The sequence below is a fragment of the Myxine glutinosa genome, chromosome 5, assembly GCF_964187855.1.
Source record: "Myxine glutinosa chromosome 5, kmMyxGlut1.1, whole genome shotgun sequence".
In the NCBI taxonomy this organism is placed as follows: domain Eukaryota; kingdom Metazoa; phylum Chordata; class Myxini; order Myxiniformes; family Myxinidae; genus Myxine; species Myxine glutinosa.
Genome location: NC_136265.1, coordinates 33,400,618 through 33,425,034, shown reverse-complemented (window position 1 = coordinate 33,425,034; position 24,417 = coordinate 33,400,618). Strand labels below are relative to the sequence as shown.

The following is a 24,417-nucleotide window of genomic DNA, read 5'->3' as shown; positions in this document are numbered from 1 at the left end:
ATGGCAATATATAAAACCAGGAAGGCAAAAATTGAGAAAGATGTGGTGGAACACAGTTCTGTATGTCTGAAGGGCTTAATACGCTCATGCATTATTTCAGAGTACAAGGCGGCAGAATATAGTAACACTGTTCAAAAGTTTAAGGAAACCTGGACTATAAATGATGCACTTTGTACGGTCTCCCCACAAGATATTTTGCTCTTATTTGTATAAATGTGTTATTTGGCATTCTTTTTGGTGTTCTTTGGCGTTCTTTTTTTTTGGTGTTCTTTGGCGTTCTTTTACCTTCCCCATATCTGTCTTGGTAGTGCTTTCTCTTCAAAATGCTCTACCTTGGCTACTGTAGTTCAAACCATGGACTTGCAGAGATGAGGAATTGAGCGACATTAAACTGGGAACATATGTTTGCCTGAGCTTGCATGAGCTCTGAACGCAAATCTCTGTAACCTTTCCAACAAAAGCACTACTACTACTACTACTACTACTACTACTACTTATACTACTACTACTACTACTTATACTACTACTACTACTACTACTACTACTACTACTACTACTACTACTATATGCTAAAGATACTGATGATTTTTTAGTTTAAGTAATCTTTTACTTTATAAATATGATAAATCCAAGTGACATACCAGATATTGAGCCTCTTTAATTCTCTGATTCTCCATATGATAAATTAGAGGATTGTCCGGCTTGTGAAAGAAGAGGATTAAATACAGAGTCAAAAGCCCATAAACAATGTTTATTCTGTGATTATCTTTTAATTAATGATGATAAAAAATATAAAAATAAATATAACTATTTTAAAATTACACCAAAAATGAATTAATGAAGAAGATTAATAAGATAAATGAATGTTAAGTGTGATGATGATAATACACCATTTCTTACAAGGGAAGAGACTATTTGTATTGAGGGACTGTTTCGGGGTTTAATGTTATTTGCTATTCACGATTGTCATTTTCAGGGAAATATCAATACAAGATATTATATAAATAAAATAATTGAATTATCTTGAAATTAAAGCTGAACTCAGGATAAAATATAGAGTTTCGAAAAAAGTTCATAAAAAATTAGATGACTTGTTTTCCAAATATATAAATGAATGATTTTGTACCCATTTGGGAAAACGAGATAAAATTTAACAACCATAAAAATCTTCCAAATTCATGAAGATGTCCAATAGTTGGTTCAAGCGCATGTGGAAAAACCTGTTTGCTTTTAAAGATGCTCCTTACCCCCAACTTTTTAGATGATGATAATTTAATAATTTTCACAAAGTCAAGTTTTCAAACTGAGTGTCAACGACTATCACAAGGTTTTAATGCGGGTCTTCAAAAAGAAGATATAATCGGTTTATTTAAACTTCAAAACAAACAAAATGATTATAACATTGAAGATATAATACAACTATTTTGTGATGCACAGAAATCAATACACGGCAACGCTGGGTACTTCTGCTAGTATATAATAAAATAGCCCCAAGAGCGATGACGATAATCTTTTGAGGTTGTAGTTCTGACCTCTGCTGGTTTGGGGGGAACTTCCCCCCCTCCCCCCAGGACATGATCTCCCGGAGCCCCCATGATCCGAAATCGAAAAATCGAAGCCCAACTTCTGCCGCAGGCTAGTGTCTTGTATTCATGTGTCAAGTTTCAGAACAATCAGCCAGATGACAAGGGAAGAGTAGCAAAAATAGCAAAAAGTTAACGGACGGACGGACGGACGGACATCCAGACATCATGAACCATTTTATAAGTTCAGCTCCTGTCTGTTTGTGTGTGGGTGGTTGGTTGTTATCTCCAAATGCGTGTTTCAGAAGGTGGAATGAGACCTCCCAGGTCTCAATGTATCCACCTTCGTGTGTGTGTGTGTGTGTGTGTGTCCAAGTCTACATATTTTGTCCGATAGATCAGCCGATCGCTGCAAAACTTGAAACATAGAAGGGACTCCCAATGAAAAATATTTTATTGATAAATCTGATGTCATAGGTCACATGGTATGGCAGCCATATTGGATTAAAGGCAAAAATTTGGACATCTCCGAAACTGCTCAACAAAAAAAAATCATCATAAAATAACAAAAAAAAAAACAATCAACCGCTCAAAATATCCCAATAATTAATCAATAACGGTGTGGATAATAACAATGTATGCGACATAATACATGGGGTGCATGTGTGATACGGGTATAATAGTGCACGGCGAGATGATGCGCTCTATGTTATGACTACGAGTGTCATTGTAGTTACTAATTGCATTTTTCACCGGGTCCCTTCATAAGTAGTTCGGTTACTTTGGAGAATTTCTCAAAAATTCAAAAAAATTCCGTTCAAAAATCTTCTCAGAAACCGACAACCGGATCCACACCAAACTGGCCATGTGGCATCGTGACCAATGCCCTAACCTCAAGGAGCCACGGGCTCCCTCCTCGAATCCCCTATATCCACTCAAACATATTTTCCTCTCAAACTACATGATCGATATGGATCAAATTTGGTACGATACATCAGAACATTAAGATCTCATGGGATTGTGCTCCCCATCCGGATCTGCCCTCTATAAGATGCTGAAGGGGGGGATCACCTCAAATTCAGGTAATTTACTTTGAAATCTTCTCAGAAAGCCTGGCGAAATAGCCGCCACTCCCCCACAGGGCTATTTATTTTGTATTCTATTTTGCAAAGTGTTGTATTTCTATACGAATCAATTTATCTCTCAAACCATACTGGAGAAATGTAAATTGGGAAATTTTGCAAATTAGTCTTCAAAATGTTTAAGAGAATATCATTAATGTCGGCATTGCTGTTGAGTAAAAGAAGATTTCTTTGCTCACAATGAAAACCATTTCCTTTACTTGTGCATTAAGAACGTTTTGTCCATTTAATCAAGATTATTTTCATTATCTTGCAATGCCGAAATTTGTTTAATTGACTCGGTGGCCCGTTGGTTCATTGGACCAAATTTTCATTTGTCGTCACTGCCTTGTAGCATACCTGCCTGCTGGACTCGGGGGTCTTTTGGGTCCTCAGGGACTTTTGGGTCATCTGGGACATTTGGGTCCTTGGGGACTTTTGGGTAATTTGGATCTTTAGGGTCCTCAGGGACTTTTGGGTCGTATGTGTCTTTTGGGTCCTCGGGGACTTTTTGGTGTTTTGGATCCTCATGGACTTTTGGATCCTCATGATCTTTTGGGTCCTCGGGCCCCATCGGCCCAGCTGATTATCTGGATGGTCATTGAATCAGCCGCTCAATAAATTGAAGGGATCCTTCAAATTGATCTCTTTTTCAATCTGACAAATTGCCAAAATTTAGGAATTTGCACTTTCAATGATATTATTGACTTTTTAAAGTTAAAGTTCATGAAGGGTTCTTTATTTTTTGTTTATCTACTTATCAAGTCAAGGCTCAGAAACAGAGCAATATTCAGACTGAAATGGACAAATAAGCAATGGAGACGAACCAGGCTGCTATTTGTGAGCGGTATATCAATACCTCCTTTTCCAGTAATTACATGGTAAGCTGTAAATTAAATCATAAATACATGAGGGTGAGGTAAACGACAAAACGGAATGCAAATAAAAAGTACAAACGCAAGGATAAAAATTCCAAACTAGAAAGAATCTCAAAATGAAAAGCCCATCTGCATCTGCTTTGTACTCAAACTAAACCTAATAAAAAGGACACTGAAAAAAAATTGTACATTTTATTCATTTATGTTCTCCATATTCTCATAATAAAGGTTTGTTGAACATTTTATGACAAAAGCTCGATTGATAAATATTTTATGGCCTGGACAAACACACTGAAGCTCAACGGTAAATAAATAAAGAAACACTGAAGCGATTTTAACAAAGCGGGCATCTCGCGCTTCATGTGCTTCAGAGGGGCTAATCAGGGCTATTTCTAGTCATGATGACTTTGCCCTTTCACATTTTGACCCAATTATTAATTATTATTCTCATGGTTCTCATTATAAAGATTTGTTGAAAAATTTATGACAAAAGCTGAAATGGTAAAAAAAAATTATGGCCTGCACAGACAAACAGACAGACATGCACTGCAGCAAAGATCACAAAAATACAAACCACTAAGGAATTCTTCCAAATAATATACAGCATCACATTCATTGCCAAAAATAATTCTCTAAGAAAGAAAATGTTTTCATTAAAAAAAAATTTTTTTTTTTGTTTCAAGAAAACTTTTCTTATTTTAAGAAAATTATTTTTGGCCGTGTTAAACACACTGTTAATTGTCCGTCACGGCCATTTTTGGTATGATCTGCTCACATCATTCTGTAGATGTCTATCATCGATTTTTAACCCACAACCAGTCTGGTGTTGGCTTAGCGGTTAGGGTGCCGGCTTGGGATCCTTGGATCCTGGGTTCGAATCCCGGTCGATCGCTGAATTAACACCAGGGGGGTTGACTCAGCCTGTCATCCTTCCGAGGTCGGCAAATTGAGTACCAGCTTGCTGGGATGAATGATCCCGGTGTGTACCCCAGCTTAGAATAGGTACACCGTATCCCTGCGTGTCGTAAGAGGCGACTAAAGGGTTGGTGTCAGGAAGGCATCCGGCCATAAAACATTGCCTCAAACAGGGAACCATGATTGTCATGGGGCCCGCAAGGCCAACCCCTGCTCTAGCGGGGAAGAAATGGCCTTAAAACGATCATTCATATTTCATATTCAACCAGTGGGTGGAACATTCGGAAACCACACCCAGTTTAGTCACATGACAAAAGTCATTTTTTCACCCAAACAAACCTATCTGAGGCTTTTAATTGAGATACGAGAAATATAATTAAGCATCATTTGTACTATTTTCTGACCTGGTGTTGGCTTCGCGGTTATGGTGCCGGCTTGGGATCCTAAGATCCTGAGTTCGTAATGCTGGTCGATCGCTGAATTAACACCAGGGGAGACTCAGCCTGTTATCCTTCCGAGGTCGGCAAATTGAGTACCAGCTTGCTGGGATGAATGCGCCGGTGTGTGCCCCGGTTTAGAATAGGTACACCGTATCCCTGCGTGTCGTAAGAGGCGACTAAAGGGTTGGTGTCAGGAAGGCCACCCGGCCATAAAAACATTGCCTCAAAAAGGGAACCATGATGATTGTCATGGGGCCCGCAAGGCTAACCCCGCTCTCGCAAGGAAAATGGCCTTAAAAAAGGGGGGGGGGGGGGGAAATGTACTATTTTCTGAACCGCTTCATTTTTTCAACTTGTATTTTCTATAATATATCGAGGCTCATGGAATAGAAAGTTGACAGACGGTAAGAACTCACAGAAACCTACAAGTAAAGTTGGCTGAGGTCGGGCCAATGGGAGTAAAAAAATTAAAAAATTAAAATATTGTGGATAGGGATGGGGTGCACTGCCTGTTGGAAGCCCAGGAGGTAAGAGTGGTATACAACTGCCGACCAGCTTCGGGAAGCTGATTTGACGGACGGGAAAAGTGAGGGACAAAATAGTTTCAGCTCATGAAAATCACAAGTAAATCCGAAAATGAACGCACTTACAGTGAAATGTATTCGCTGCAGATATAACTCGTCATATGCATATAGTGGCCTTACCCGATAGACTTCTTCCCAAAGTCATTGTCTCCTCGCACAAGTATGTCCATTCAGCTTAATGCAAGGAGGAATGCAGTTCCGTCTTCTATGAACTGAAGTTGGGCCAGTGATGCATCGTGTTCCAGAACACTCAAAATTGAGGATCAATGTCAAAGTGATGCATCAGAACACTCAAAATGGAATAACAAGTTCCTTTACCAAGCCAATTAAGTGTGCTGAATCTGGTCGAGAAGAATTGTGTTGTCGCACGTCATTCACCTTTCAGCACCAGGTTCATTATAGCTTGACAGGTTGACAGGATCTTTTTGCTTCCAGCTTCATTAACACTCACTCGCGGGTTATCAATGGGGACCTCACTAGTAATCCCGGTCATCCATGCTAAGAAGTTGAAGAGCTCATCTGGTACCACATTCCTCACTGCATCTACCGTCATATATTTGGCTGTTGTTGGCCATGATCGTCGAGGAACTGAATCGGACGTCTCACGAATAGTACGCCTGAGTACTTGGGCAGCAAGATACAATGGTCGGAACTCATGTGGTACATTCTGTCTGCGTAGAGCTTCAGCTGCTGTATCCATGGAGCCTTCTGGCCAGAAAGTTTGCGTGTCGATGTGTGGCGAAGATTCTGCATCATCTGTGCTCATCTCGAATGATATGTCGGCTTCACTGTACCTTCCCATTTCCTCCACAATCTCATCAGTTGACAGATCTTCAACAAATACCAAATCACTTTCAATGTTTCTAGATGATTTTAGAAATTTTAAGTTGGGGTAGGACCTTTGAATTCTTCTTTTCAAACTGGAGGTTTTATAAGAGGAAGCCTCTACACCTTCCTTCTCTTGAACACATTTATTAAACAGTGTGTACAATTTTGTTAACCTTAAGACTTCACGATTTTGTAACACCCTCTCCTCTAATACGAGGTTACAGAAGTGTTGGAACCCAGCCTGGTACAGGTAGTCTTCTGGTGATTTTTCAGAGTGCTTCCTCGTAAGAAACTTTCTGTAGTGCTGGTAGCAGCTAAGGTGAAACCTTGCTTCCAATGCCCCCAGATCTTTTCCACAGATGCGTTGTAGAATTGCTTCATCTTTGCGAGTTTCAGCGGCACAAAGCAGCTTGCCTGCTGTTTCTGCTTCACACTGTATCAGTCTCTCTCTTTTTCTTGTCTTGTTGTGTCTCTTTGGTATGTCCTTTTCCGTCCTGCAGATGAGGCATTGGACTGGAAGAGGACGAGTAGCCCTCGCTGGTACTACGTTGGGGTCTGCCAATTTTGAACACATAAGACGCATCTTTGTTGTAGCATCCCTCCTTTCCTTTTCACTCTGCTCCAATTCCACACGAGTCGTTTCAGCTGAGTCTGGGGTGGGAGAGACCGAGAGAAAGATTAAAATATATATTTAAAAGAGAAAGAAAAAGACAAAGAAACATAAATAAAAAATAATAAAGAGAGAAATATGAAAAAGGAAGGAAACTGGAAGGGCACTCAGTAGAGAGTATAAGCCTCCGTCAAGCTGAGCAGTTTATGTTTTGTTTCCCACTGATCGGCCGGATCTGAATTCAGACCTGAAACAAAATCTAATCAGCTTGTTCTTGTCTTGTCACCTAAACTGACGTTCCGCAACCTATGGGTTGCGACCCAATGTTTGGGTCGCGAAGGATTTTCAATGGGTTGCACAATCGTTTCAGAAATCGCGGGAAAAAAACTTTATCGACGATTTACTTCCCCCGACTGAACAGAACATAGATCAAACGAACGCCGACACAAACTTTATAGTGTGGACTCTTCTACCGCGCTGTACCGATGTACCGCGAGTGCATCCGGTCAGTCAGATCATACGTTTAGTTTCCGACACGCGAATGTCCATTGCTCTTCATTCAAAAGATTGAGCTGTGAGCGTAAGGTACTCGCCATGGCTAGAAAGTATCAGCCTGTGTTCCTGAACTATGGGTTCACCTTGAATATCGATAAGCACAATGTTCATCGACCACAGTGTGTGATATGCCTTGACGTGTTGGCCAACGAGTCCCTCAGGCCCCAAAAGCTGAAACGGCACCTCGAGAAGAAACATGGAGATCATGTCAACAAGTCGCGGGAGTTTTTTCTCCGGAAAGAACGCGAGATGAACAGCAAGTCAGTAAAGGTGGGCGCGATTCGGAAAATTTTAAGTCCGCTTTCCGCTTATCCGCTCCGCCAGCCCGTGTAGTCCGATTCGCTTATCCGCTTCAGCGGCCGAAAATCTTAGTCCGCTTACCGCTTATCCGCTTATCCGCTTCGATTTTTTAAAAGCGCTTCGACGTTTTTAAAGCGATTTTTGACGTTTCTAAAGGGAATTTAATGCTTTTTAAGCCTAAATAGCCATTTCTAACTACTACAAAGACAAACAAAGCTTTTAAGATCAAAAATATACATTTTTATTTAAATAAAATTTATTCAAAATTTATTGAAATAAAGTTTTCCACTCGACTCTACTCTACTCTACAGTTAATTTAAATATAATTTTAATATATGCAAGTTACATTAAAGAAAAATCAATTTGCCCGTCCTTTCTTTGAGAAGAGAGTCTACTAGTCAACAGCAGTCTGTTGACTAGTCCTCGTCTTCCTCCTCCACCTCGTGGGCCTTCTTGAGGATTTGGAGGTTGCCCTTCATGAAGACGAGGGCCTCGAAGTTTGGTGCAGCCAGGGCCGACCTCTTAGGCCTGAGGATGTCCGACCCGTAGCTGAACACGCGCTCGACCGAGGCAGAGCTCGGGAGCTCAGGGGTCAGGGGTCAGGGCGCAGATCTCCTGACTGTCCTCCACGTCCCCCACCATGTTGACCGCCGGGTTGTGGATGTCGCTGTGCTGGGACTGCTGGTTTGCGTCGCTCGTGTGCCTGTCCCTGGCACTGCCGCTGGGCTGGAGAGTCAGAAATCTCTCCATCTTGACGTTATTGCCGCTCCAGCGTCCAATAAAATATTCAGTTTTCACTTATTATTTACTTAAATAAATATTCACAATTCTAGAGTAACGGCTCAGGCTAACAGCTGATTTGGCGAATCGCGATGCGCTTTAATTTTTCGGTAGTCCGCTTACGCTTATCCGCTTCGGTTTCCGGGGGTTGTTCCGATTCGCTTATCCGCTTCGAAAACGTTAGTCCGCTGCAGCGGATAAGCGGATAAGCGGACTTTCGAAGCGGACCGCCCACCTTTGCAAGTCAGTAATGAGTTCGGCTGTTTTTCCGTCGAAGGGACAGACCAAAGCCAGCTACCTGGTGGCGGAGAAGATAGCCAAAGAAAAGAAACCATACACTATTGCGGGTAAGTTTTTTGGTTTTTTTCGTAAAAGTATTTCACTGCATTGGTGGTTTGTAGGTTCATGAAGTAATACATGGTGCTGTAAGTATAGTTAAATTTAGTTTTTCATTTCGTCTTTAGAATATTGATGTGTCGGGTTCTTGATTACTATTACTCGTGCCATGTATACGTTGGTATATCACAACTTCGTAAGTTTTATTGTTTGTTACAATACAGCCATTCTTAAACTTTGCCTATTTTTAAAAAGTACGTACGGCAATCACATCGTACATATTGAATTTTTATAATGCCTTGGATTTGGAACAAAATCAAGATTAATCATAAAGTGAAAGAAATGTTCATGTGTTATTTTATTTATCTTGTATTGCAGAGCAACTCATCCTGCCATGCGCCAAGGCGATGTGCAGAGAAGTGCTTGGAGAGACGGCAGCTTCCAAGATAAGCACCATTCCGCTTTCTGCCGACACGATTCGCTGACGGATAATAGACATGGGCGAAGACATCGAGCACCAGCTGTACGCAAACCTCGAGGCCAACAAGTTTGTCATCCAGTTGGACGAGTCAATGGACATCGCACAGAAGGCGTTGATCCTCATCTTTGTTCGTTATCGGCATGGCGATGATTTTATGGAGGATCTTCTGGCATGTGACGAGCGACAGACCAAGACCACGGCTGCAGAAATATTCGCAGTCGTCAACAAACATGTCGCATTGCATAGCCTCAGGTGGGAAGACTGTGTTGGCGTTTGTACCGATGGTGCGGCATCGATGACAGGTTGGCGCAGCGGTGTCATTAAGCTCATCCAAGATGTGGCACCAGAGGAAAGCTGGACCCACTGCTTCCTCCACCGCGAGGCATTAGCGGTGAAAAAGATGTCACCTGGACTTGCCGAAGTAATGGACATTGCAGTGAAAACAATCAACCATCTCAGGAAGAGCGCCCTAAATTTGAGGTTGTTTGCAGAGCTGTGTAAGGAGCAAGATGCAGAACACACCACGATGCTGTATTTTGCAGCTGTTTGCTGGTTCTCCAGAGGAGATGCTTTTGGCAAGATTGTATGAACTTCGCGACCAGGTCCTCGCATTCTTGGAGGTGGCTAGGTCAGACCTGGCAGTCTACTACAAAAACAACAAATTCATCGCAACATTGGCATACATGGCCGACATCTTCAACCTGTTGAACAATCTGAACATATCGTTCCAGGGCAAAACGAACAAGCAGGCGAAATCCGTGTTCGTAATGTATGACAAGATAGCAGCGTTCAAGTCAAAGCTGGATCTATGGAAGAGAAGAGTACAGACCAATGATGAATTTGACATGTTTGAAAACCTGGATGATCTGCTCAGCAAGAGTGTTGAGGAACGTGTGGACATTAAGGATGTCATCGTCGAACATCTGGTGAACCTGCGCAAACGATTTGACGAATACTTTCCTGTTGATCCACGCGTGGAGAAGAAGTGGATCCGAGACCCTTATTTGGTCGACGTTCAGCAGTGCTGCAACTTGTCCAACAGATTGAAAGAGGACTTGATCGACATCGTGTCCGACGGTACACTTAAGACACTGTTCAGGAAGGACACTTTAGTGAAGTTTTGGCTAACAGTGTCTCATGAGTACCCAGAGATTGCACATCTCGCAGTAAAGTTCCTGATGCCATTCACGACGACGTGGATGTGTGAGGCAGGTTTCTCAACGGTGACATATCTGAAGTCCAAGTTTCGAAACAAACTGGAGACAGTGGCCCTGTGCGCCAACATGAGAATCGCATTGTCGCCGCTTCAAAGCCGAATCGATGATCTCGTAGCCAATATGCAAAGACAACCATCACACTGATGTGGATAATCCACATCTACAATGTTACGAACGGAACATTTGAATTAGGCTTGTAAGTTTCACTTTCGGGTTTATCAGTGAAAGTTGTTTATTTAATGTTGTTCATGATGACGGAACATTGAACCTGGATATAAGTTCAGATGCATATCGGGTTTTTTCGGTAAAAGTTATTCTTGTTTTGTTTATCAGTTCATGTTACATTTTAAGTTCATCATCTGTTCACGATGAAGATTAAAATACAGTTTAAACACCTTATCTTGGCATGTCACTTTATTAATTAAAGTTTTATTCTACAGACGGCATTTAATATGGAATATTTTTTTTGTGGGGGTGAACTTACTTTTCAAGATGTCTTAGAACCAAAAGTTCATTGGAATTATGTTGAAATTATTCTAGATTTTGTTAATGTGACCTTTAAAAGAAACAAAAACCACATTTGACATTTAGAAACAAATAAATTGATCCTTGAAAGTGATGTAAACTGATATCGAACTCAATTCATGGACAGTACTGTGTTAAACTTATGTACCTTTTCCAGAAGTATCTCTTTATTTTGCACATTAGCCAAAAAAATTTTCACAAAAACAAAAGTTAAATTACGACTGGGATTACGGACAGTAAAATTACAGTTCAGTACTTCGTGTAACCCCCACGAGCATTCAGGAGAGCACGTACACGTTGGGGCATGCTGTTCACGAGATTTGCCAAGGTTTGGACAGGAATCGCTTGCCATGCAGTGACAATAGCCTGCTGCAATTCACGCACAGAGGTCGGCTGCTGGTCCAAGTGGTCGATTTGACGCGTTAATTCTGCCCACAAGTTCTCTATCGGATTCATATCCGGGGACATGGCAGGCCACTCCATATGCTCTACACCACGGTCAGCAAGAAAGTGTTGGATCATGCGAGCATGATGAGGCCGTGCATTGTCATCTTGGAAGACAAAGTTTCCTCGAAAGGCTGCACGAGCAAATGGAAGCAATGTTTCTTCCAGAATGGCCCGGTACTTGAACTGGTTCAGGTTTCCATTCAGAACAACCATGTCAGTTTTGCCCCCTGCATGAAAAGCAGCCCAAACGGTCACCCCACCACCTCCAGCTTGGACTCTTGGCACTATACAATCTTCGTTGTGGGCTTCATGCACTTGTCTGTGCACTCGGACGCGGCCATCTTGATGATAGACCAGAAATCTAGACTCGTCACTGAAGGTCACGTGATTCCAGTGTCCTGGCTGCCATGGACGGTGCTCTCTGGCCCACTGCAATCGGCCTGGCGGTGTTGTCTGGTCAGGCGTGGCTTTCTCAAGGGACGCCTGGCACGATAGCCTGCTTGAACCAGTCATTGGTTGACTAGCCTTCTGGATACAGGCACATTTGTCAGTTGCTGCCACTCAGCCCTAAGCCGATTAGCTGACTTGGTACGGCCATTGCGGACTAACCGGTGCAGCTGGCGATCATCCCTCCTTGTGGTTCTGCGGGGACGTCCTGGCCTCAGTATTGGAGTAGGGACACCCCTCTGAGCATTTCGTTTCAGGATCTTTGACACCTGACCTTGAGTGATGCCATACTGCCGAGCAATAGCACGCTCTTTCATGCCGTAATTTCGTAAAGCCACCACTCCATGACAAACAGCATTGTCGAGTTGATGGACCATCTCCAGAGGAAGCGGCAATAACGTTTGGAGACATGCAGCAGTTGTTTTCCACTAATACAGAACGCAACAACCCTTGTATACCCGACTGTCAAGCCAATCGTCAAATGCACCTGTCCGTACATTTTGCCACGCCACCTGTGATATAATCCTGTTGTTGACTTCTTGCTGCGACAGACAATCAGTGACATGGTTCTTTTAACAAATAAATCACGAAAGTGTAAAAGAAACTCACCAGATTGATATACTGAGTTAAGAAAGTAAACCCAAGTCAAGAAAAAAAAAAAAATTCCATATTAAATGCCAAGTCTGTATTTCACAAAAGATACACCGCCACTGAATGTTGTGAGATTCATCTTCATCTTCATCTTCTTCATCTTCATCATCTTCTTCTTCATTAAACTTCATCCAGATTCATCGTAGGGGTGGATTCATCTCTTCCGAAGCTTTTAACAGGCAGGGAGTTTACGCCTGATTGGCTGACAATAATATCAAGTGGGCGGTGTCTGTGATCGAAGTCGCTGCTCATTCTCAATGGGGGCGTGGTCTCTCGCTCTCTCTCTCTCTTCTCATGGTCGTGGAGATCCGTACAAAATAACAAAATAAGGACAGTGTTTGTTATGATTGTCGTCACTTTGCTTTATTGTTCAATTACGAATTGTACTGCTGTACAAAGATGATGAACCGAACCCTTACCAAGATATCAACGTCATAAGCAATCGATATTTCCGTGACGGTTTGTGGGGAGGTGGGGGAGGCATGGGGGTGGGGGGGGAGTTCGATGGGTCGCGACTGGATGCAGGGTTTTTTTAATTGGGTCCTGGGCTAAAAAGGTTGCGGAACGCAGGCCTAAACAACTCGTCCACCAAGGTTAGTCCAAACTCATCCATAACTTTAAAAAAAAATATCATGTACAGTATATCGCTTTTCGCCCGATCTCTCAATGGTGAAGAATCACTGAAAAAAAATACTAAATTCTCGCAGCCGAATCCATATACAGATCTTCACCAAAATCGAATTGATTAGTCCTTGTCACATGCACAACTTCTCCACCAAGTTTCGGCCAGATTTGTCCATAACCTTTTGAGATATCCTGCTATATATCGTTTTTGTCCCTGTCTCCCAATGTTGAAGAATCACTTAAGAGATTCTACTAGCCGGATCCGGATCTGGATCTTCACCAAAATCGAACTAATTCTTCCTTGTCAAACACACAACCTGTCCACCAAGTTTGTTTTTTTTCCAAATCCGTCCATAACTTTTTGAGATATCCTGCTATATATAGTTTTTGTCCCGATCTCCCAACGGTGAAGAATCGCTTTAAAAATTTTAGTAGCCGGATCCGAATCCGGATCTTCACCAAAATCTAATCATTTCGTCCGTGTCACATACACTACATCTCTGCCAAACAAACGGGGGTGAAAACAGAACCTCCATCCACCTTTGGTGCCGGATGTAATTAGCTTTGCATTGCCACCTATCAAACTCATCCAACAAATTTTGTTAGAAGCCGTCCACAACTTTTTGAAACATCGTGCTATGTATCGGTTTTAGCCCTATCTCTCAATGGTGAAGATCCACTTCGATAATTAAAAATAAAACGTATCCAGATACAGGTTGGGATCTTCACCAAAATCGAATTCAGCCTTGGTGGACACCGAGCCTGTCCACCAAATTTTGGCCGAATCTGTGAACAATTTATTTGGTATATTGTGGCGGGCACAATGATCAATAATTCCGCGCACCAGTGGGTGGCGCGAGCGTCCGGGCGTGGAACTGAGATACATGCCCCGCCTTTCGGCCGATCGGCCACGCCCGGGGGCAAGGCATGGCCTCGGGATATATATGCGGGCTCGAAGGTCGAGCCCGCCCAGTGCTGATGAGCGAGCTTGTAATAAAGTGCTTTCGTTTGTATCCACGTGTTGTGGCCTACATTTTTGGCAATCGAGTCGTGTGTGCACAGCACCACACTGGTGACCCCGACTGGTTCAGCCGTCGCTGACCCCCGAACGCGCCATGGCTATCAACGCCGTCACCATCAAACTCCCGGAGTTCTGGGAAGCTCAAGCCGACGTTTGGTTTGTGCAGGCCGAAGCTCAATTCCAACTCCGGGGCATCACGGCGGACGAGACCATGTACTACCACGTGGTCGCCGCCCTCGGGCCTGGCACTGCCGCCTGCGTCGTCTCCATCCTTTGGCGCCTGCCGGGCGACCACAAGTACGCGGCGCTCAAACGTCTCCTCGCGACGTTCGGGCTCACGGAGGTCGAACGCGCCGACCGCCTCCTGGACCTTCCCGCCCTCGGCGACACACGACCGTCCGTTCGGATGGATTCTATGCTGTCCCTTCTCGGAGACCAGCGCCCGGATTTCCTCTTCCGAGCACTTTTCCTCCGCCAGCTACCTGTACAGGTGCGCCTCACGCTGGCCGGTTCAAAAACAACAGAACCCCGCGCCTTGGCCGGAGAAGCCGACAAATTTTTCGCGGCCTGCGACACGCGGTCGGTTTACGGTGCTGCCGTAGTGGATCCCGGTGCGGAGGCTACAGTGCCCCCGGCTTCCCTCGTGGCCGCTGCTACGCCCCGCCCACTACCACCGCCGCCACCACCACCGCCGCCGCCACCGCCGCAAACCTGGTGCTACTATCACGCCAGGTTCGGCCGCAAGGCTAGAACGTGCCGCCCACCGTGTTCTTTTGACGGGTCGGGAAACGACCGGGCCGGCGCTCACTTGCGGCCATGAGCGTCGGCCATTCCGGCAGCCTCCTGTTCATCACGGACACCTCGTCTGGTCGTCGTTTTCTGTGCGACACGGGAGCGCAGGTAAGCGTCCTCCCTGCCTCCGCGTCCGACAAGCAAGCCGTGGGTCGGGGCCCCGCTTTGCTTGCCGCCAACAGAACACCCATCCGCACATTCGGGAAGCGTTGCCTCTCTCTGCGGTTCGGAGGGCAGCGCTTCCAATGGTCGTTAGTCACCGCCAGCGTGCCAATGGCCCTGCTCGGTGCGGCCTTCCTTTGTGCGCATGGGCTGTTGGTGGACGTTCAGCGTCGACGTCTCGTCCAGGCCGAAACCTTCAGCTCGCTCGCTTGTTCGCTGAGCGGCTCACCAAGCGGCTTGCTGAGTGGTTCCGTCCCGGCGAGGTTAGTCTGTACGCTTCCGGCAGCAGACGTGTTTACCCGCCTCCTCGCCAGTTTCCCGGCACTCACGCGGTCCACCTTTTCAGCGGTGGCCGTCAAACACGAGGTGGAGCACCATATCCCCACCGTCGGCCCACCGGTCTATGCCCGGGTGCGCCACCTCGACCCCACGAAGCTCGCTGTGGCGAAAGCGGAGTTCGCCACGCTGGAACGGCTGGGCATCGTACGGCGCTACAACAGCGCATGGGCCTCTCCTCTGCACATAGTGCCCAAGCCCGGCGGCGGATGGCGGCCGTGCGGTGACTACCGCCGGCTCAACGATGCCACCACCCCCGACCGCTACCCGGTCCCGCATATTCAAGACTTTTCCGCCCGGTTGGGAAACACGACCGTTTTCTCCAAGGTGGACCTCATCCGGGGCTACCACCAGGTCCCCGTACAACCGGACAGTGTCCCAAAGACGGCCGTCATCACCCCTTTCGGCCTCTTTGAGTTCCTGCGGATGCCTTTTGGGTTGAAGAATGCGGCCCAGGCGTTCCAGCGGCTCATGGACAGCGTCTTGCGCGACTTACCTTTAATCTACGTCTACCTGGACGACATCCTAGTCACGAACGCGCCCCGGGAGGAGCACCTGCTCCACCTCCGCACGCTCTTTGAACGCCTGGGCCAGCATGGCCTGATCATCAACCCCGCGAAGTGCCGTCTCGGCGTCACCGCCATCGACTTCTTGTGGCACCGCATCACCAGGCACGGGGCCATCCCTTTACCGGCCAAGGTGGAGGCCGTCAGGAGTTTCCCGCGCCCCCGCACGATCAAGGGGCTCCAGGAATTCCTGGGCATGGTGAATTTTTACCACCGCTTCGCGCCCCGCGTCGCCCAGCTCCTGCGCCCCCTGCACGAGGCCCTCCGGGGGAAGCCGGGCAAAGGTGACATCGCCTGGACGGAGCCGATGGCCGTGGGGTTTGCGGGCGCAAAGCTGGCCTTGGCCAACGCCACCATGCTGGCGCACCCGGCGCCCGATGCACCAATCGCCCTCACCACCGACGCGTCGGACTACGCGGTGGGCGCGGTGCACGAGCAGTGGGTGCGTGGTGCTTGGCAGCCGTTGGCGTTTTTGAGCCGGCAGCTTCGCCCACACGAACGCCGCTACAGCACCTTCGACCGCGAGCTGCTCGGGCTCCACCTGGCGGTCCGACACTTCCGCCATCTGCTCGACGGCCGCCCGTTCACGGCTTTCGTCGATCACAAGCCCCTTGTGTTCGCGATGGCCAAGGTCGCCGAGCCATGGTCGGCCCGGCAGCAACGTCATCTCTCTGCCGTGTCCGAGTACACGACGGACATCCGTCACGGATTGCCTTTCCCGGTCCGTCGCACACGCGGTCCACCTCGGGATCGACTATGCCCGGATGGCAGAGGACCAGACCGCCGACCCCGACGTCCAGGCCTTGCGGACCGCTGTCACGGGCCTCCGCGTTACCGAGGTGCCGTTCGACATCGCGGGCACGGTCCTCTTGTGCAACGTCTCCCTCGGCCGGCCTCGCCCCATCGTGCCCACTGGCTGGCAGTGCCCGGTTTTCGACGCCATCCACGGCCTGTCCCACCCGGGCACGAAGGCCTCCCAGAAGCTCGGCCTGGCTAAGTTCGTCTGGCATGGCCTCAGAAAGAACGTCCGCGACTGGGCCAGGACATGCCTCGCGTGCCAGCGCGCAAAGGTCCACCGCCACACCCAGGCCCCATTGGCCCCGTTTACGGTGCCTGAGCGTCTGTTCGACCACGTCCACGTCGACTTGGTGGGACCTCTGCCCCCCTCACGGGGGTTCACCCACCTCCTCACCATGGTGGACCGCACCACCCGGTGGCCGGAGGCCGTGCCATTGGTGGCGACGGCTGCGGCTGACGTCGCGCAAGCCTTCATCGCCACGTGGGTTGCCCGGTTTGGTGCCCCCTCGGACATCTCGTCCGACCGCGGCCCCCAGTTCACCTCGGAGCTCTGGGGAGCGGTGGCGCAAGGGCTCGGCGTCAAACTGCACCGCACCACGGCCTACCACCCCCAGGCCAACGGCCCATGCGAGCGCTTTCATCGCTCCATGAAGGCCGCGCTCCGGGCCAGCCTCCGCGACGGCAGCTGGGCCGACAGGCTCCCCTGGGTCCTGCTGGGCCTCAGGACGGCGCCCAAGGACGAACTGCGCGTGTCCTCGGTGGAGCTGGTCTTCGGACAACCGCTGCGGGTGCCGGGCGAATTTATCCCCGACTCCACGGCTCCTTGGTCCGCGGCGCAACAGCGCTCCACCCTGCAGGAGACCGCCAGGAGGTTCGCCCCGGTGCCGACGGCACACCACGGTTGCCCCTCCTCCCACATCGCCCCGGAGCTTCGCATGGCGGAGTACGTTTTCGTCCGGCACGACGCCAACCGGGCATCGCTGCGGCTCCCATACGACGGGCCCTTCCGCGTGCTGGAGACCGGGGACAAACATTTTACCGTGGACATCGGCGGTGCCCCGGATCGTATCTCCGTGGACCGCCTCAAGCTGGCCCACCTCGATCTGGACCACCCCCCGCAAGCAGCTCTGCCTCCGCGTCGAGGCTGCCCCCCCCGGCGGTCAGACCGCCGGCACCCCCCAGCCCTGCACGCATCGCTAGAGGGCGTTTCAGCCGGGTCATCCAGCTTCCCCGCAAGCTCACCCTTCAGGTGCGCGGGAATTCTGGGGGGGCGCGTGTGGCGGGCACAATGATCAATAATTCCGCGCACCAGTGGGTGGCGCGAGCGTCCGGGCGTGGAACTGAGATACATGCCCCGCCTTTCGGCCACGCCCGGGGGCAAGGCGTGGCCTCGGGATATATATGCAGACTCGAGCCCAGTGCTGATGAGCGAGCTTGTAATAAAGTGCTTTCGTTTGTATCCACGCATTGTGGCCTACCTTTTTGGCAATCGAGTCGTGTGTGCACAGCACCACAATGTCATGTGATATGTCGTTTTTGGCCCAATCTCTCAATGGTGAAGAATCAGTAAAAAATAAAAAATAAATTTTCGTATGTGGATCCAGATTCGGATCTTCACCAAAATCGAATGAATTCGTCCTTGGCAGACACTGAACCTGTCCACCATGTTTCGTGCACATCCGTGAACAACCTTTTGAGATATCGTGCTCAGACAGAGACAGACAGAAAGCGTGAAAATATAACCTCCTCGTGGGGAGGGGGAGGGGGGGGTTAAGGAGGGGGGGGGTCTATGTACTCAATTTCAAGTTCGTGTGCAGTTCATGTTAATTTTGGGCAACCACTATAAATGTATTCTACTGGGTCCTGCTAATCGGAAAAATGATGTTGGCATTTTTTCTGTTGACCTTTAGTGACCTTGACTCAAGGTCAAAGTTCAAACGTCATTACAGTGACCATACTTCATCCAAAGCAAACATTTGCATATTGCAAACATCCGAGAGGGCAAATAACAAAACAAATGTCATAACCAATGTTCCTTGTGAAATTTGCCACATTTTGGTACCAAGGTCGATATACTTTGGATGAAGTATGGTCACTGTAATGACGTTTGAACTTTGACCTTGAGTCAAGGTCACTAAAGGTCAACAGAAAAAATGCCAACATCATTTTTCCGATTAGTAGGACCCAGTAGAATACATTTATAGTGGTTGCCCAAAATTAACATGAACCGCACACGAACTTGGAAGTCAGTACATAGGGCCCCCCCCCACCCGCACCCCCACTATCCGTCATCCTTTGGAGGTGGAGATAAATAATAAATGAATAAATAAATTGCAGATTTAAATGATTTTGTATTTCAAACGTTTGGGAAACTGCAAAGTGTGAAACTGCACTCACGTTCATCGTGTAAACGTTGTCTCTGCCGCCTCTTGTTAACCCTGGCGATCTTCGTCGTGTCGGTGAAACGCATGTAGCACTTCCGGTGATAACCGATCGCTTCCGGGAGCACAGCGAGTCGGTCTGGCGCGATAACGAGCATTAAGCGAAAGCGTTCGATGGCTTCCTCTGCGACTTCACCTTCCCGGGTGCTCGTAAACTTCCATTGGTGCACGATCTTCCTGAACTTACTCCAGCTGCGTTGAGAAAAGGGACTTACGTTGCCCGTTGCACTCGGAACGATGTGCATGCAACACTCCATTGTTAATTGGAACGTCGAACCGAATGAACTTGGCGCGGAGGACGTGATTGGTCAATTTCCTGGTGCGCGTCATGCAATGACGTCATCGGTCGGGGTTTCCCGTGACGTCGAGCGTGGTAAGTGCGTCGGGAAGTGCAATGTCAAGCTGCTCATTTGAGCTTTTGTCATCAAAATTTTTCAACAATCTTATATTATGAAAATATGGAGAAGGCGAATTAATATAATTGGGTCAAAATGTGAAAAGGCAAAGTCATCATGGCTAAAAATAGCCTTGATTAGCCCCGCCGCAGCACGTCAAAATAGGTATTTGCTTTTTTTCTCAGGACCTGCACACAATTTTGATGAACTTCACCACAACCTTCATCATCCGTGATTTACCAATGTGATGTTCAAGGCATTGGAAAAATTGGGGTCTGAGGAGGTACATGGGGAGGGAGGGGAATGGGAGGGGGGTAGAGGGGTATGTTGCTCCCCAAAATAGGTATTTTTTTGGTTTGTTGTTTAAAGTCTTATGATTATAATAATAATAATAATAATGCATTTATTTTATATAGCGCTTTTCAGGAAGCCCAAAGACGCTTTGACAGAGTGCAAAACATAATGCATAGCAAAACATAAAGACAATTGCAAAAAAAAAGAAGAATCAATAGGGAAATATTCAAAGCACAAAGGAGGGAGAAGGAGAGGAGATAGTCAGGGGTTAGATGCTGTGGGTTAAATGTTGAATGCAGTGTTGAACAGGTGGGTCTTTAGTGATGTTTTGAATGTGGTGAGTGAGGAGGAGTCTCTGATGGTGTGAGGTAGCGAGTTCCAGAGGGTGGGAGCAGCGATGGAGAAGGCCCTGTCCCCCCAGGATCTAAATTTGGTCCGGATGGGGGGGGGGGGTCAGGAGGTTGGTACCAGCAGAGCGGAGGTTGCGGGTGGGAGTGTGTCTGGAGAGGAGGTCAGCCAGGTAGGATGGGGCCAGGTTATGGAGGTAGTGCAGGCCCATATGTCATAACAATATTGTTTGTGTTTTTTGTTTGTTAAAATTGATTTAGCAATGGATTCTGCTTCAGAATATTATAGAGATGTAAAAAAAATAGGGTTCCATTTTTTCTTTTACGTCTAATAGGTAGTAATTCGAAGAAATCCAAGATGGCCGCCATAAAATTTGGAAAATACACTTTTGTGCATATCTTTGTATCTAGATATCATATAAACATGAATAATATGTCCTTTTATATGTTTCCAGACCCAAGGAAGCCATTTCTGCCATTGTTTTTACAGAAAAATGCAAGGAAAATAAAATAGTGGACATATACCAGCCAAAGTGGGGTCGGCCGGCATGAAATCGGTTAATTAAGTTTCCACCATCTAGTTAAGGTCTGGTTTTGACTGTGTTGACGAAATGTGAATCTGAATAGTAGTATCTATCTTTGCAGGACCGACGACAGTTCAAGAGTGTCTAGAAAATTACACCTACCTTCAAGATGAGTGACTCACCACCCAGGAAGATTGAGAAGTCAGTAGATTTCGGACTTTGTTTTGTATGCCAAATGGCCATAGGGCAAACAGACTATACAACCTTTGTAACGAAACCAAAACTCTCCTCTGTCGAGAAACTGATGGCAGGTGCTGAGGAACAGTACACGTATGGTGAAACAAAGTTTGCATCATTGAATAGACGTTTGCAATATTCCTCTGCTGAAGAATTGCTCGCAAAAGGTCTCCGCTACCATAAAGCTTGTTACAAAGATGTTACCAATAAGATGCACATTGATCGAGCAAAGGCTAGGTTTGAGAAAGGAACAACATCAGGCAGTGCCGCAGAAATCCGACTGAAAAAGAGAGGACGACCAAGTTCTAGTGATCTAGGGGAAAGCACGTCAACATCCAGAAGGTGTTCCCGAGAACAGACATTTGACGCGCTCAGATGTGTCATATGCCAGGAAGACAGAGGAAGTGAACTACACAATGTGTCAACAAAGAACATGGGACTCCAGATCAGAAACATTGGCCAAGAAACAAGTAATGACAATCTGAAAGTGAGACTGAACAGTGTCATAAGTTCGCCTGACCCATTGCAAGCAATGGCTGAGGACATGAAATATCATTTACCATGTGTAGTTAAGGCCAAACGTGCTATAGTTAAGACGGAAAAACAAACAGAAACAACCAATGTTAACTTTGGTCAGGTGTTATCAGACCTTGAACTCATTGAAATTGTTGAAACTGCGTTGAATGATACTACTGAAAATGCTGTGCTGAATATGAATGAAATTCATGTAACCTATGTCAATTTACTTAAGGAGCACGACTTTCCGGTCTCAGACAACCATAGTTATAAGCCATACCTGAAACAATTGATCCTAGACAACATTGCCGATGTTCATTTCAGCCGGCCCTCAAACAAAACAAAGCCAGAGCAGATTCTTTCCACAAAGCTCAAAGACCACATGATATCAAGCACAATTACAGCAGACAGCATCAAAGACGATTTTAAAGTACTTTTGCGAGCTGCGAAAATATTGAGGAAAGACATCGCATCTTCCCCAGCATGGAAATTTAATGGAACCTTTGCTGATTACAAGCCACCCCCGATGCTCAACATCTTCTGCAAGCATGCAGTCATGGGAACAAGGAAAGTAGGAAATAGCAACAGGGAGGACTCCATTGGTGTGAGTGCATCATTGTTGGCGCAGCACTTTGTCGGTGCTTATAAATCTGACCGACAGGTATCGTACGAACCAAGAAGCGAGGATGGATCATTCAAACAACGATTTGAAACTCCATTGAGTGTGGGCTTAGCTCTCGACATACACAAAAACACACGATCCAAGGCGCTTGTAGAGAAACTTGCACATCTGGACCTCGCCATCTCCTACAAAAAGGTCATGGAGATTGAGACCAGCATTGCCAACTCCGTACTGAAGCAAATGGAGTCCACCGGAGGCATCTGTCTACCACCATGGTTGGTTCAGGACACGTTCGTCTGGTTTGCCATGGACAACATCGATTTTCTAGAGTCAACTCCTTGCGGGATGAATACCCTTCATGGTACAGCAATTGCGATCTACCAGCCTGTATCACCGGAGAAATCACCCATGATACCACCAATTGAACTTGACCGGTCATCAAAAGCTCAAACGATACATGATGCAGTTGGCTGTAAAACGTTGACCTGCAAGAAGCCAGCACCCGAGAAGAGAAAGAGCGACTGCAAGCTGCTCACATCAAAACCCGAGACAGACAAGAACAAGAAAACCGATATGACCTGGATGATTGGATGCCTGAACTTCGAGGAAGAAGGAGAAGTTGACGTCAAACTCACAGCTCCGGGGACGTGGGGAGCCTTCAATTCCTTGCTATCTTCGTCCAGTGAGAAGACCAATGTTGCTCTCGTTCCTCCGTTGATAAGGTCGCCTCCTACAGACTATGATACACTGTACACGGGTCTGATGAGAGCTCACAACATCACAACTCGTGTTATGGGGAGTGAGGCAATCACAGTCATGACTCTCGATTTGCAGCTATACGACCTGGCGATGAAGCTGTGGGTGGAACGCGAGGACATCAGGAAGCAATTCCTCTTCCGACCTGGTGAGCTACATGTTGTGTTTTGGGCCTTAGCTGCATTAGGAAAATACGTGGAAGGGAGTGGAATTGATCAGGCATGGGTCGAGGCTGGACTTTTCTCGCCAACCACAGCACACGCTGGGGAAGAAACTAATGACCCATCAACTGACTATGAAATCTCAAGCCAAAATTTGCAGGAACCCTCTCAGATCAGCCAAAACCCAGACACAACCACAAGATCAGGAGTGATCAATGAAAACGAGACTACTTCTCGCCATAGAGTGATAATCATTGATGGCATGGCTCTTGTTAACGGGATCTCCAAAACAGAACAAATGATTACATGCAGTGACTTTGCTCAATCGTTCATTGAACGCCTCGAAAATATTGCCGTGCATTATGATGACGTGAGGTTGGTATTCGACCGATACATCGATAACTCACTGAAAGACAAAATGCGCCTAAAGAGGACAAAGGGGAAATCAACATACTATCACGTCAGGGATAGTACATTGATCCAGAAGATTTCACTCAAAGATTTCCTTTCCAATGTGAAGACCAAGGCAGAGCTTACAGAGTACTTGGCTGTGAAGTGTCTATCTTACAGCAAGGCTCATCCAAACAAGTTGAAGAAGTTCATGGTGACATCAGGAACTAAGACCACGGGCAACACTGAAGTTCCAGACAGTCTACTCACGCACAGCCAAGAAGAGGCCGATACACTCTTAATTCTGCATGCTCTCACAGTCGACAAAGATGCAGAAGTTATCATTGATTCGCCAGATACCGATATCTTCCTCCTACTGATTCAGAGATTTCACGATCTACCACCTGCTACGAGGTTTCTCACTGGGAAGGGAAAGTTGAGGAGGAGCATTGCAGTCCAACCTATTCATGGCATGCTAGGAGAGAAACGTGCGTCTGCAATACTTGGATTCCACGCATTCACGGGAAGTGACATGTCTGGAAGGTTCGCTGGCAGGAGCAAGGACTGGTGCTTTAAGGTCTTCATGACATGTGACAACAAGATATGGGAGGCTCTGGAGTCTTTGGGACAAACTGATCCGTCACCAGAAGTGTGTTCCCAGCTGGAACGCTTCGTCTGTCTGCTGTACAAGTCTAAAGTTCACACGAAAGTAAACGAGCTTCGCTGGTTCTTATTCTCCAACCGTGCTGCTGAGGGAGAGAGTCTTCCACCTACCACTGGTTCGCTAAAGTTACACG

At 46.9% G+C, this 24,417-nt stretch overlaps 2 protein-coding genes across 3 annotated transcripts in view; both read right to left on the bottom strand.

The window, feature by feature from the left end:
• LOC137427735 (zinc finger BED domain-containing protein 5-like) overlaps nt 1-19,724 on the bottom strand; it is a 196,192-nt gene extending 176,468 nt beyond the window's left edge. The window contains exons 1-2 of one of the 2 annotated variants that reach the window (XM_078777844.1): nt 19,335-19,724; nt 3,700-6,940 (exon numbers count right to left, since the gene is read on the bottom strand). In XM_078777844.1, the coding sequence (XP_078633970.1) occupies nt 5,832-6,940; nt 19,335-19,635 (1,410 nt within the window). In that variant the 5' untranslated portion in view covers nt 19,636-19,724 and the 3' untranslated portion in view covers nt 3,700-5,831. Of the gene's footprint in view, nt 1-3,699; nt 6,941-19,334 lie in introns of those variants that run through there. The other variant, XM_078777845.1, reaches the window with a different exon arrangement.
• LOC137427722 (uncharacterized) overlaps nt 1-24,417 on the bottom strand; it is a 162,220-nt gene that overhangs the window by 112,107 nt on the left and 25,696 nt on the right. The window lies entirely within an intron of this gene.